Here is a 13,832-nt window from a genome sequence, read left to right as displayed (position 1 = left end):
TAAGGTGTTTAGAGTGAGGGGTAAACCTTAAGAATAGCAGCTCCTAATGGGTGCGTGTTTAGGGCATGATGTGGTGGTATTTACAACATTTCTAGCATGTATGACGGGGTTTTGACAAGTGGATAGGTGTGTTTATGTTACAAGGGTGTATATTTAAGCATGGGCACCTCCCTTTCTTCACCCCGGAGCTCGCAGTCTCATCGCCCATCGACTTAGAAGAAATTGTGAGGCCAGCGTGGAGAAATACACCCTTGTGACATAAACACGCCTGTCTGCCTGTCAAAACCCCGTCGTACGTTCTAGAAATATTGTAATTACCACCACATTTTGGGGAGGTGGTGGCTGAACGGATAGCGAGATGGCCCCGTGTTCAGGAGGATGCGAGGTCAATCCCCGACCGGTGCCACCAAGCTGGGATTTTTCAGCCGCCGCCGAGTGGGAAGAAGCCTACCAGCCCAATAGGCCAAGACGTAAAAAAAATAAACCACTATGCCCTAAATGCACACCCACCAGGAGCCACTATTTTTAAGAGTTACCCTGGTTAGGACTGCTCTGATTATAATAATGGGGGGTTGAGGTGGGTGACGCCCCCAGTGGTGATAGTGGGTTAGGTTCGTTAAGTTCAATGTTTACCACCAAGATGGGTGATACGCTTGACACTGTTTTCCAAGCCACAGTGAGACAGGTAAACTCATTAATTAACACAGGTCATAGGTTAACATTTTTGCTAATTTCCTCCCTTCCCTAGGCCGGAGGTGAGCCATGGGGGCGTCAGAGGCAGCGGCGGTCCAGGTTCTGACGCGCGCCGTTCAGCTTGACTCTGAGAAGAAGTACGGCGAGGCGCTGGCGTGTTACGAGCAGGGCATAAGGCTACTGCTGCAGGCCGCCAAGGGTGTGTGTGGGTGTGTGGGTGGATGGGTGGGTGTGGGTGTGGGTGGGTGTGGGTGTGTTATATCTTTCTTCCTCTTGTTATACCTCCTTCTCATTCTTCCTCTTCTTCTTCATCCTCTCATTCCAACTCTTCTTCCTCCTCTTATCTTCTCCTTTCTTCTTCCTCTTCCTCCTCCTCCTCCTCTAACTAACTAATACACACACTCACACACAGATGTACGCGACGACTCCAAGCGCACACACTTCCGCAAGAAGACCGAGGAATACCTGGCGCGCGCGGAGAAGGTGAAGGAAGCGGCGGCGAGTGAGAAGGCCAACGCATGCACGCACAAACAGGTTAATGCTATACGTGTGTCCTGCTGTCCCACTTCAATATGCAAGAGTTGACTAGGATGGACTAATCTCTCATCCTAGATCCTTAGAATGAGTGTTTAAGTTAGATGAGTTCCTCTTTCCTCCTCTTCCTCTTCCTTCTTTTTCTTCCTCTTCTTCCTTCCTCTTTTTTCCTTCTTCCTTCTCCTCTTCTTCCTTCCTGTTTTTCCTCCTCTTCCTTCTTCTTCCTCCTCCTCTTTCTTCTTCCTCCTCTTATTCCTTCCTTCCTTCCTTCCATTTCTCTTTCCTCCTCCTCCTCCTCACCCATTCCTAACCCCACTTAACTTTACCCATTCCAAACCCATTCCTACCCTCTTTCCATTTCTCCTTCCTCCTCCTCCTCCTCACCCATTCCTAACCCCACTTAACTTTACCCATTCCAAACCCATTCCTACCCTCTTTCCAAACTTGATACCTAACCTAGCTTAACCCATTCCTACCCATTCCTAACCCCACTTAACTTTACCCATTCCAAACCCATTCCTACCCTCTTTCCAAACTTGATACCTAACCTAGCCTAACCCATTCCTAACCCATTCCTAACCCCATACAGATCCAAATAGCGGACGGGGCGACGGGTTACAGCTATGAGGTCGTAATTGGTCCGCTCATAACGCCGACCCTTACTGAGGTGGTCGTGGAGGACGCGTACATAAGGTCAACCCATCAGGTGTGTGTACATGTGTGCGTCTATGTGCGTGTGTGTGTGGGGGGGGGTGAGGGGAGGGAGAAGGGGGTGGGGGAATGTTGTGGAAGGAAAGGAAGGAAAAAGAGAATTAAATAAAGGTGTAAGAGAGAGAGAGAGAGAGAGAGAGAGAGAGAGAGAGAGAGAGAGAGAGAGAGAGAGAGAGAGACTAATCCTTTTTTTTCATTTTCTTCTTCCTCCTCCTCCTCCTCTTCTTCTTCTTCTTCTTCTTCTTTTTCCTCCTCCTCCTCTTCCTCTTTTTTTCTTCTTTTTCCTCATCTTCCTTCTTTCTTTTTTTTCCTCCTCCTCCTCCTCCTCCTCCTCCTCCTCCTCCTCCTCCTCCTCCACCTCCTCCTCCTCAGGTATATAATTTCCTCCACCTGTGTGAGTTGCTGGTGAGGAAAGCGGAGAAACTTTCCTCCATCTCTCTCATTACCTCCTCCGACCCCTCAGACCCTGGGTGAGTAGTAGTAGTAGTAGTAGTAGTAGTAGTAAGGAAAATTGTGATATTAATGAAATAATAATAACAATAATAATAATAATAATAATAATAATAAGTGTACTCACCATCTCTCCTTCCTCCTCCTCCTCCTCCTTCTTCTTCTTCTTCTTCTTCTTCTTCTTCTTCTCCTTCTTTATCACACTTTATTATTTCCTTCTTCTTCTTCTTCATCTTCTTTTTCTCTTATTTCCTTTTCTTCCTTCTTTCTTTTTTTCTCATCACCAAAATCATCACCACTTATATTCATCACCAAAATCATCATCACTTTTTTTTCCCTTCTATATCACCAATAAACACCACCACCATTTTTTTCTATATCAACACCATCATCATCATCATCATCATTATTTTTCTTCCTTTTCATCACCATCATCATCACTTTTTCCTATATCAACACCATCATCATCATCATCATCATCATCACTTTTTCCTATATCAACACCATCATCATCATCATCATCATCATCATCATCATCATCATCATCACTTTTTCCTATATCAACACCATCATCATCATCATCATCATCATCATCATCATCACTTTTTCCTATATCAACATCATCATCATCATCATCATCATCATCACTTTTTCCTATATCAACACCATCATCATCATCATCATCATCATCATCATCATCATCATCATCATTTTTCTTCCTTTTCATCACCATCATCACCACTTTTTCCTATATCAACACCATCATCATCATCATCACCACTTTTTCCTATATCAACACCATCATCATCATCATCATCATCATCATCAACACCATCATCATCATCATCATCATCATCAACACCACCATCATCATCATCACTTTTTCCTATATCAACACCATCATCATCATCACCATTTTTTGATCTTTCTGTTCATCACCATCATCACCACTTTTTCCTATATCAACACCATCATCATCATCACCATTTTTTTCCTTCTTTCTTTTCATCACCAAAATCATCATCACTTTCCCATTCAATTTTACAACTCCAAATTTTCTTTTCCTTTCCTAATACATTTTTCTCTCATACTCAAATTTCCTCTTTTTTTCCTTTTCACCATCATCCGTACCACCACCACAACCACCCTGACACCCGCCCCATCATCCGTCACCCGCCAGCACCCAGCGAGAGAGGTTGGATGAGCTGCGGAGGTCCCTTGCTGGCCACAACGTCTCCCTGGACATCACTTTTTCCGACACCATCCACGACAGAGAGATCAGGTGCGTGTGTGTGTGTGTGTGTGTGTGTGTGTGGAGGGGAAGAGTAGGGGGTAGAGAAAGGGAAGGGAAAGGGAAGGGAAGGGAAGGGTAGGGTGGGGAAGGGAATGTGTATGTGTGTGTGTGTGTGTGTGTGGAGGGGAAGAGTAGGGGGTAGAGAAAGGGAAGGGGAAGGAAGGGAAGGGAATGTGTATGTGTGTGTGTGTGTGTGTGGAGGGGAAGAGTAGGGGGTAGAGAAAGGGAAGGGGAAGGAAGGGAAGGGAAGGGTAGGGTGGGGAAGGGAAGGTGTGTGTGTGTGTATATAATAAATGGTAATCTTTCCTCCTCTTCTCCTCCTCCTCCTCCTCCTGTCGTTCCATTCTTACTCTTCCTCCTCCTCCTCCTCCTCTTTCTTCCTAACTACACATGTTTCTCCTCCTCCTCTTCTTCTTCTTCCTCTCCCTTCTCTCTTCCTAAATACACCTCCTCTTTTTCCTTCCCCTCCACCTCTCTTCCTCTTCCACCTCCTCCTCCTTTTCCTTTCTCTCTCTCTTCCAAACCACCCCATTCATATCTTCCTCCTCCTCTTCCTCCTTCTCCTTCTCCTTTCCCTCCTTCTCTCTACCTCTTTCTTCCTCTCTTTCTCCTCCTCCTCCTCCTCTCCTTCTTCCTTCCTTTGTACCACCTCCTCCTCTTCTTCCCATTTCTCTTCCTTCCCCTCTTTCTCCTCTTCTTCCTTCCTCTCCACCTCCTCCACCTCCTCCTCCTCCCCCCCGCAGGTTCAACAATGGGTGGACCGTCAAGATAGGCCGCGGTCTGGACTACTTCAAGCGGGCGGACTCTCGCTTTGCCATTGGCTGGGCGGACTTTGACCTCAGGAAGTGCCACCAGACCACGGTTGACCTATACTACCGACCGCCACCAAAGCCGAACCAACCGACTCAACCATAGCTGTGACCTGACCTAACAACTGCTACTCTTACTACTACTACTACTACTACTACTACTACTACTACTACTACTACTACTGTTACTACCACAATCAGGACAGGAATTCAAACAACAACAGATAGATTTCGTCGATATATTAATACGCAACATAATCACATATCTACACACACACACACACACACACACCTATACATTCATCACTGTACACACATACATACACACATACATACATACATACATACATACACAAGGTTCACACACATGTATTCCTTAAGTATAAATATTTTTCTATACTCTCTAAGTTTTTTATTTAAATGAGAAAAGAAAAAGAAATTGTAAAATTGTTAATAAATTCTTTGATATAATATTACTACTGGAATTTATTTATCTTTACTTAATGCTATAGATCTGTGTGTGTGTGTGTGTGTGTGTCAGCTATATATGCAAGAATGTGTGTGTGTGTGTGTGTGTGTGTGTGTGTGTGTGTGTGTATGCAAAAATGTGTGTGTGTGTGTGTGTGTGTGTGTGTGTGTATATGCAAAAATGTGTGTGTGTGTGTGTGTGTGTATGGAAAAATGTGTGTGTGTGTGTGTGTGTGTGTGTGTGTGTGTGTGCGCATAGGAATGAAGATCTAGTACATACAGTAAACCCTCTTTAAATCGGACCTCCATATTTAGGATATCGGCTAAATCGGACTCTCTCAAGGCTCTGGACACATTGAAGCCAGACCAGAATCCGAGATACATGCAGTGTGTGTGTCAGGATGGATGTTGTGAATCAGCTGACCTGAATATATTTTTTTTACAGCTACGGAGACAGTGCAAGGACGTAATGGGGGGGGGAAAAAAAAAAAAAAAGCCCGCAAGGAATTTGGTAGGGATGGTGGGTTAGGAGGGGGACTATAGGAGTGGAAGGAAGTGACTCTGAGGAGGAGGAGGAGGAGGAGGAGGAGGTGTAGACAGCCTGACTTAGCTATGCATTGTTTTAATTAGGTTATTTTGGATTCTCGGCTGTTTTGGATAAGGTCTGATTTATAAAGGGCTTACCGTACATATATACATACATACATACACAATTATGAGGTAGATATGTATACATGCACACACACACACACACACACACACACAGGAAGAGGAGGAGGAGGAGGAAGGAAGAAGAGAGATAAGGAAGTGAAAGAAGAAGAAGAGAGAGGAGGAAGAAACTAAGATGAAAAAAAGAAGGAAAAAGAAGAGGAAGAAAAAGAAGAAATTAAGAAAACACACACACACACACACACACACACACACACACACACACACACACACACACACACAATAAATACATACATAACTCACCCCTACATACACACACAACCCAATATAGTGCTAAGCCACCTAATACTAATACTACTACCACCATAAGGGTCAACCAACTATGCCATTACTGAGGGACTGTCAACCATGGCTCCCACTGACTAGGGGGGAAAGGGGGAGGGGAGGAGGGGGGGTAGAAAGCACTATGCTGGTTCTATGGGGGTGGCGGGGGGGTGGGGGGTGGGATGGAGGAAAGCGCTATATTGCTATCAAGGAAGAATTTATTATATGGAAAAGGAGGAGGAGGAGGAGGAGGAGTTTATAGGGAAGAGGAGGAGATGGAAGACTATATATGGAAGAGGAGGAGGAGGAGGAGGAAGAGGAATTTACAGGGAAGAGGAGAAGGAGGAGGAGGAAGAGATGAAAGAAAAAGAGGAGGAGGAGGAGGAAGAGGTGTTTATAAGGAAGAGGAGGAGGAGGAGGAGGAGATAAAAAATAAAAAAGAAGAGGAGGAGGAGGAGGAGGAGGAAGGAAAGAAAAGAGAGAAAGAGAGAACACACACACACACACACACACACACACACACACACACACACACAACCAACAAACGCGTACATGTATGCATAACAAGACCGTATGTGCGCGCCTCACCCCCTCCCTCACCCCCCCGCCCCGGCACCCCCCCCAAGAGCCCCTAAGAAGAAGGCCGTCACTAAGGTCCCAAGTCCGGCTCCGACAATCATTGATGCTGCAACCCTTCCATAGCTAACCTCACCCCCACTCACCCCAGGGCCATTTCCCGCTACCCCAGGGGACGCAAGGGGGTGCAAGGGGGGCAGGGGGGTATCCTCATCCACTGGGGAAGCATTAAGGGCGGACTGGAGCCTGGTAACGACTTCATCCGCTAGGGACGTCAAATTTTGGTTGACATCCGCGGAAAATATCTTGAATTCTTCCATCAGTTTTGCGATTTCCTCGGACGTGGGTGAGGCGACGGGTGCGGCGGGTGTGGGGGAGGGTGCGGCGGGTGTGTCCGGGAGTGCGGGTGCGGGGGCGTTGTCCAGGGATGTGAGGATTTCCGACTGCATCCGTTCGTATCCGTCGAGAAGGGTCTGGTGTGAGGTGGTGATGTGCTCCTTGATCTCCTTAATCCTCACCCAGTTGTTGACGGATGTGATGAGGGATGCCAGCGCCGCCGACACCACCGAGGCGATGATGGACCTGCGGAGGACGGCACGGATGACGGGTGAGCGGAGGAGAGGGAAAGAAGAGGTATAAAAGAGGTGGGTGACAAAATGGATGAGAGGGTAAGAGTAACAGAACAAAACAGGAAGTAGAAAAGAAAGATGGATGAAAAGTGGATGACGAGATGAGATTAATGAATGGAATAGGAGGTGGGTGATGAAGTGGATGAGTGGAAGAGAGTGAAGTATGAGGCGACATAGAGATGGATGACAAAAAGGTGGATGAAAGGTGAACATAAGAGGCGGATGAGGAGCCTTACCAGTACTTGCTCTGCTCCGCCTGCATCCGCTCCCTCTCGTGGCAGTCCCGGATGGCGGATGACAGGTGGGTGAAGGTCTCTCGCTCCCTCCTCTCATACTCCGTGAACTCTGACCTGACCTGACGCAGCCGCTCATTGAGGACGCGTGCCTGGGGGGGGAGGGAGTGGATGAAGGGGGTGGGTGGGTGAGGGGGGTGAGGGGGGGGAGGGGGGAGAGTGGGTGAGGGGAGGGGGAAGGAAGGAAGAAAGATATAGGAATTGTATAACACACAAACACACACACATACAGTACAAAAAAAAACATTCTCTCTCTCTCTCTCTCTCTCTCTCTCTCTCTTCCTTCCCTTCCCTTCCCATATCTTTCCCTTCCTTTCCCTTCCCTTCCCTTCCTTTCCCTTCCCTTCCCTTCCTTTCCCTTCCCTTTCCTTTCCTCCCTTCTCTCCTCTCTCTCTCTCTCTCCTACATATTTTTTCCCTTAAACACACACACACACACACACACAACCCCCCCCTCCCCCCATTACAAGCAGACCCCTACTAGTCCCCCCTCCCTCCCAGCTACCCCCCCCAATTTACTATCCCCCCAGCCCCCCTCCGTCACCCCCGAATACACCAATAAAAAAAGAGAATCAATAAACAAAATATATTAGCCTACCCTCAGCCCAGCACCCCTTCACCCCAAAGAACACCCCTAGTCCCCCCTCCCCCTTTACCTCGGAGAACAGCTGCATGTGTTCCTGAGAGTACTGTTCCGTCTTGGTGATGCGCTGGTGGTTGTCAACGAGCTGCTCCTGAAGGCTCTCCATCTCACCCTGCAGCCTTCGACGCTCACTCTGGGCCGTCAGAAGCCCGTCCGAGAGCTGGGGGGGAAGGGGGAGGGGTGAGTGGAGGGGTGTGGAGAGGGGAGAGGTAGTGGAGGAAGGAAGGGAGGGGTGGAGGAGGGAAGAAGGAAGAGAGTAGAAAGCAGAGGAGGATAAGGAAGAGGAGGAAGGAAGAGGAGGAAGAAGAGGTAGTTGTAGGAGTTGGAGGAGGAGGAAGATATGGAGAAGGAAGATGAGGAGGAGGAGGAAGAGGAGGAGGAGGAAGTAGTAATAGTAGAAGTAGTAATAGTAGTAGTAGTAGTAGTAAAATTAACTTTTATCAATGTGAAATAAATAACCTCTCTCTCTCTCTCTCTCTCTCTCTCTCTCTCTCTCTCTCACCTCCGTCACCCTGTCCTGCGCTCTCTTCAAGTCCGTGATTCCGATGAAGTCCTGATACTGTCCATACCAGCGGTTGAGGATATCATTCCAGTCATCCGGTTTTCGCACCTCACCCTCCTTCTGCCCCGAGATGCTCCTCATGCCCCGCCCCGCCAGCCCCGCCGCTGCCCCGAAGAACCCAACGTGCCCTGGGTCCTCCCTTGGGGCTGGCTGGTATGGGGTATTTGATCCTAAATCGTCGCGATGGTCGGAGTTTTCAAGCGATTTTTTCTTCCCTGAATCTGAGTCTCCCGGTGGTGGTGGGTTGGTGGTGAGGGTGCGGTGATGGTGGTGGTGCGTGGAGGTGATGTGGAGTGGTGGTGTGTGGTGGTGGTGGTTTAACTGTCTCTGCCCTCCTCCTCCTCCTCCTCCTCGTCTTGAAATGCTTATGGTGAAGTGTGTGTGCGTGTGTATGTGTGCGTGTGGGTGTATGTGCGTATATGTGTGTGTGTTTTGCCATCCGCCGCCACACCCAGCCGCCCACACACGCCCAGGGATCACGCCCACTCGGAGATGCATTGTGGGTGGGTGTCTGACTGTCTGTCTGTGTGTCTGTGTCTGTGTGTGTCTGTGTGTGTCTGTGTGTGTGTGTGTGTGTGTCTGTGTGTCTTTCTCCCTCTCTCTGTGGCAGTGGTGATGGCTCCTGCTCTATTCCATTTGCTCTGAAAAGAATAGAAAAAAATAATGCATCAGTAACAACATGAATGAGAGAAAAGAACAAACTTGACGGTGAGGCTCCAGGGCAGAGGTCGTTAACTTGTCATATATACCAGACCACATCAGGAAAGAGTTAGCTTACCTAGTGATTGCTTACCTAATGATGGCATAAGAGACAAGGGAGCAAGCATCACTCACAAGCCCTTCCTTCCTGTCTCACACACTTTGCATATATAGATAAAATTTGTTCTCAGATTTATCAGCCTTGGTAAGCCTAAGTAGACTATAAAAAACAAAGTTAGTAAAGGCAAAAATTTTCCATTTCTTCCTAAACTTCTTAATATTAGCCAAAACTCTTGTCAAGATGATAATTACTCTAACAACAGAAACCAACTTTCCTCCCCTAGCAATTAATAATGCCTCCCTAGGGGGGCGAGCCTCCCCAGTTTAAGAACCAGTGCTCTGGGCCCCCTGGACAAGGCTAAGCAACCCCTGTCACATTCAGCAGCATTGATCTGGAACATGCATGGTGTGTTGAGGTACAGGGGCAGGGTACAGCATGTTCCCAAGAGTGGAGCACAGCGGGAACAGCTTGGTGTGTGCAGCAGCCACAGCGGGGAACCAGCACGGCTTTAGGCTGGCACCAGGCCCAGGCACACACCACACAGTGCCTCCCTCTGCCCCGAAGCCTGAGGTGCCTAGAAATGACACTGCCAGCTGGCGACATGGCAAAATCCTTGTGAGGAGAGCCATGTACCCCTTTACAAGCACTGCCTCCCTTGACTCTTAACCAAACCCTCAGGACACACACCACCGCTGGGATGGGTTGCTGCACTCACCACTCACAACTAAAGCCTCTTCTTTCCCCTCCTATTCTTCCTTTATCTCCTTCCTCTCTCGTCCCTCGATCCCTTCCTTTCCTCCAATCCTTCCTTCACCTCTCCTCTCCAATCCTTCCTTTTTCTCTCCCCTCCAATCCTTCCTTTCTCTCCTTACCTCCAATATCCTTCCCCCGTTTCCTCCAATCCTTCCTTCCCGCTCCCCTCCAATCCTCCCTTCCCTGTCCCCTCCAATCCTCCCTTCCCCTCCAATTCTTCCTTTCTCTCCTTACCTCCAATATCCTTCCTCCGTTTCCTCCAATCCTTCCTTCCCGCTCCCCTCCAACCCTTCCTTCCCCTCTCTCCTCCAATCCTTTCTTTCTCCTTACCGCCAATAACCTCCAATCTTTCCTTCCCCTCTCCCCTCCAATCCTTCCTTCCCTATCTCCTCCAATCCATTTTTTCTCTCCTTACCTCCAATATCCTTCCTCCGTTTCCTCCAATCCTTCCTCCCCTCTCCACTCCAATCCTCCCTTCCCTGTCCCCTCCAATCCTCCCTTCCCCTCTCCTCCAATCCTTCCTTTCCTACCTGCTTTTCCTTTAATTCTTTCTTCCTTCCTCTCTCCCTTCCAATCCTTCCTTCCCTTTCCCCTCCAATCCTTCCTTTCTCTCCTTACCTCCAATATTCTTCCTCCGTTTCCTCTCTCGTCTCTCCAAGTTCGTTTCCTCCAATTTTCCTTCCCTCCCACCACCGGGTGATGGCGGGAACCTCAAAGAACAGCTGATCAGGTGTAAACAAACTTTTTCTCTATTTCTTCATCTGTCTACCATTTATCTACCTATCTATCCATCTATCTATCTTTTAATGCCTCTCGTCACATACCCGTAGAGGACGTGAGTATTATGTAATTGTAAACACCCTTCCTGCCTCCCTCTGGTCTTGGTCTTGTCATGGATGGTGTTGTCCTCCATTTAGTACGCAGATTAGTTACGCTGTTATGATCCATATAGTACGCAGATTTGTATACGTTGTTGTACTCCATTTAGTACGCAAATTTGCATACAGAGGACCATTGTTTTTGCCTCCCTCTGATCTTGGTCTCAGTTGTTGTCCTCCATTTAGTACGCAGATTAGTTACGCTGTTATACTCCATTTAGTACGCAGATTTGTATACGTTGTTTTGCTCCATTTAGTACGCAAATTTGTATACAGAGGATCATTGTTTTTGCCTCCCTCTGATCTTGGTCTCAGTTGTTGTCCTCCATTTAGTACGCAGATTAGTTACGCTGTTATACTCCATTTAGTACGCAGATTTGTTTACGTTGTTATGCTCCATTTAGTACGCAAATTTGCATACAGAGGACCATTGTTTTTGCCTCCCTCTGATCTTGGTCTCAGTTGTTGTTCTCCATTTAGTACGCAAATTAGTCGTGAGTGCATGGTGAGTGTAGCAATCCGTCCCAGCGGTGGTGTGTGTTTCCTTTTCTTCACTATAATATACTCTGAACATTTTCCCAATAACCCTTTCTGTCATTTTGTTAATTTCCTCTGTTACACTTTTCTTTTCCATCATCTTCCATGGCTCATTTCTTTTTCCCTCCCTCTTTTGACCTGTAACGCTTTGTATCGTTTCTTACAGGTCCTCCTCCTCCTCTCATCCTCTCTTCTGCTTACCCTTCCTGTCATTTTGTTAGTTTCCTCTGTTACACTCTTCTTTTCCCTCATCTTCCATGGCTCATTTCTTTTTCCCTTCCTCTTTTGACCTGTAACGCTTTAAATCGCTTCTTACAGGTCCTCCTCCTCCTCTCGGTCCTCTTCTGCTTCCCTTCTCTTCTGCTTAGTCACATTTTTCTTCCCTTCTCTTCTGCTTATTCACACATTATAATTATTGCTTCCCTTCTCTTCTGCTTATTCACACATAATAATTATTGCTTCCCTTCTCTTCTGCTTAGTCACACACTATAATTATTGCTTCCCTTCTCTTCTGCTTAGTCACATTTTTCTTCCCTTCTCTTCTGCTTATTCACACATTTCGCTTCCCTTTCTTCTCTTCTGCTTATTCACACATTATAATTATTGCTTCCCTTCTCTTCTGCTTAGTCACACATTTTTCTTCCCGGGCTTTATTCTCTTCTCCTCTGCTTATTCACACAGTTTTCTTTCCTTTATTCTCTTCAGCTTATTGTCACACATTTTGCTTCCCTTCCGATCTTACACATGTATTAATAGTTGTATAATCATGCCTGGGGGTTGGGATGGCATGTTCCTCCCTTCTCCCTTGTTGTTTACCTGCAACAATAAACTATCAATCAATCAATCAATCATCATTATTACGAGGGCGTCCGAGCCTAAGCATCGAACTTCCCTCGGTGTCCAAATATTACGTGCCGGGTATGTCTTGATAGCCATCCCCCACGGCGAACCGCGCGCCACATGTACGGCGGGCACCCTTTTAGAATAGTGACCCCCAACCACTCCTCAGAATATATAAAATTCATCGCAAATTCTAAGTTATATAATTTTTCTCATATGCAATTACTCCCATACATAATCTCTTATTAAGAACTACTGATTTCACCTATATGTACTTTTTAATCTCTTGTTTTTATAGTGTAATTGACTATATATTGATTGTATAACTTCTTGCAAATTATATGAGAGTGAATTCAAAGTAAAAATTAATTTAGTTTACCCTATAAACTCTACGGTATTTTTAAGGTAGACTAAGGTAAAGTAGTAGTAGTAGTAGTAGTAGCAGTATACTATAGTAGTAATAGTAGTAGTACGTAGTAGTAGTAGTAGTAGTAGTAGTAGTAGTAGTAGTACGTAGTAGTAGTACTAGTAGTAGTAGTAGTAGTAGTAGGCTATAGTAGTAGTAGTAGTAGTAGTAGTAGTAACAACAGTAGTAGGCTTTCTAATTTTTTTTTAGTAGTATAGCAGTATAGAAGGGGTTGTAGTAATTTACATTAAACAGCTGCTAGTATACCATTGCTACTACTACTACTACTACTACTACTACTATTACTACGTGGGCTGAAATAATTAAGCATTCTCATCCATCACCTGGGCTGGAATGATTAAGAATTCTCATCCATCACCTGGGCTGGAATAATTAAACTATTATCTGGGCTGGAATAATTAAGCCTTCTCATCCATCACCTGGGCTGGAATAATTAAACTATTATCTGGGCTGGAATAATTAAGAATTCTCATCCATCACCTGGGCTGGAATAATTAAACTATTATCTGGGCTGGAATAATTAAGAATTCTCATCCATCACCTGGGCTGGAATAATTAAACTATTATCTGGGCTGGAATAATTAAGAATTGTCATCCATCACCTGGGCTGGAATAATTAAACCCTATCATTAACTCTGGACTGGAATAAAATAAAGCTCATAGAAAAATATTTATTGTAATTCATATATAACAACAAACAATAACAACAACAGGTGGATAACTACTACTACTACTACTACTACTATAAATATCTGTCCCTCAGTTTTGTTCATCACTAATAAATAATAACAATAATAATCTCTCTCTCTCTCTCTCTCTCTGATAAAAACTGAAAGATTAATAAATATAACATTGTGGGTTAGGGGTTGAGGGGGGAGGAAGGGGAAGAAAGGGGTTGGGGATTTAAGGAAAGGGGTTGGGGTGGGGTGGAAGGGGAAGGTTAGGGGGCTGAGAAGGAGGTTTGGGTTCAGGAAGGGTTGGGG

At 46.1% G+C, this 13,832-nt stretch overlaps 2 protein-coding genes and 1 non-coding gene across 4 annotated transcripts; 1 reads left to right on the top strand and 2 right to left on the bottom strand.

Moving 5' to 3' along the window:
• Positions 1–73: 73 nt before the first annotated feature.
• LOC127006401 (MIT domain-containing protein 1-like) lies at positions 74–6,336 on the top strand. The gene is made up of 6 exons (XM_050876356.1): positions 74–892; positions 1,106–1,227; positions 1,817–1,933; positions 2,311–2,408; positions 3,569–3,670; positions 4,426–6,336. Exons 1-6 carry the CDS (start codon positions 763–765, stop codon positions 4,595–4,597), a joined length of 741 nt encoding a protein of 246 aa, XP_050732313.1. The 5' UTR covers positions 74–762; the 3' UTR covers positions 4,598–6,336.
• An 80-nt stretch (positions 6,337–6,416) lies between these two features.
• On the bottom strand, positions 6,417–11,091 carry LOC127006400 (uncharacterized). 2 transcript variants are annotated; one of them, XM_050876355.1, is made up of 5 exons: positions 10,992–11,091; positions 8,595–9,295; positions 8,106–8,252; positions 7,394–7,542; positions 6,417–7,110 (listed from the first exon to the last, which is right to left on the bottom strand). In XM_050876355.1, the coding sequence occupies exons 2-5, from the start codon at positions 9,150–9,152 to the stop codon at positions 6,549–6,551; spliced, it is 1,416 nt and encodes a 471-aa protein (XP_050732312.1). In that variant the 5' UTR covers positions 9,153–9,295; positions 10,992–11,091; the 3' UTR covers positions 6,417–6,548. The 2 variants fall into 2 exon arrangements, with proteins under 2 accessions (XP_050732312.1, XP_050732311.1); XM_050876354.1 differs by lacking the exon at positions 10,992–11,091 and adding an exon at positions 10,786–10,935.
• Positions 11,092–12,443: 1,352 nt separating this feature from the next.
• Positions 12,444–12,564, bottom strand: LOC127006487 (U11 spliceosomal RNA). Its single transcript, XR_007759597.1, has one exon. It is a non-coding gene; the product is annotated as a U11 spliceosomal RNA (small nuclear RNA).
• Between the last annotated feature and the right edge of the window lie 1,268 nt (positions 12,565–13,832).

Source organism: Eriocheir sinensis, chromosome 32 (genome assembly GCF_024679095.1).
Source record: "Eriocheir sinensis breed Jianghai 21 chromosome 32, ASM2467909v1, whole genome shotgun sequence".
Lineage (NCBI taxonomy): Eukaryota > Metazoa > Arthropoda > Malacostraca > Decapoda > Varunidae > Eriocheir > Eriocheir sinensis.
The sequence above is the reverse complement of the archived record's forward strand: the minus strand, read 5'-3'. Positions and strand labels throughout refer to the sequence as shown.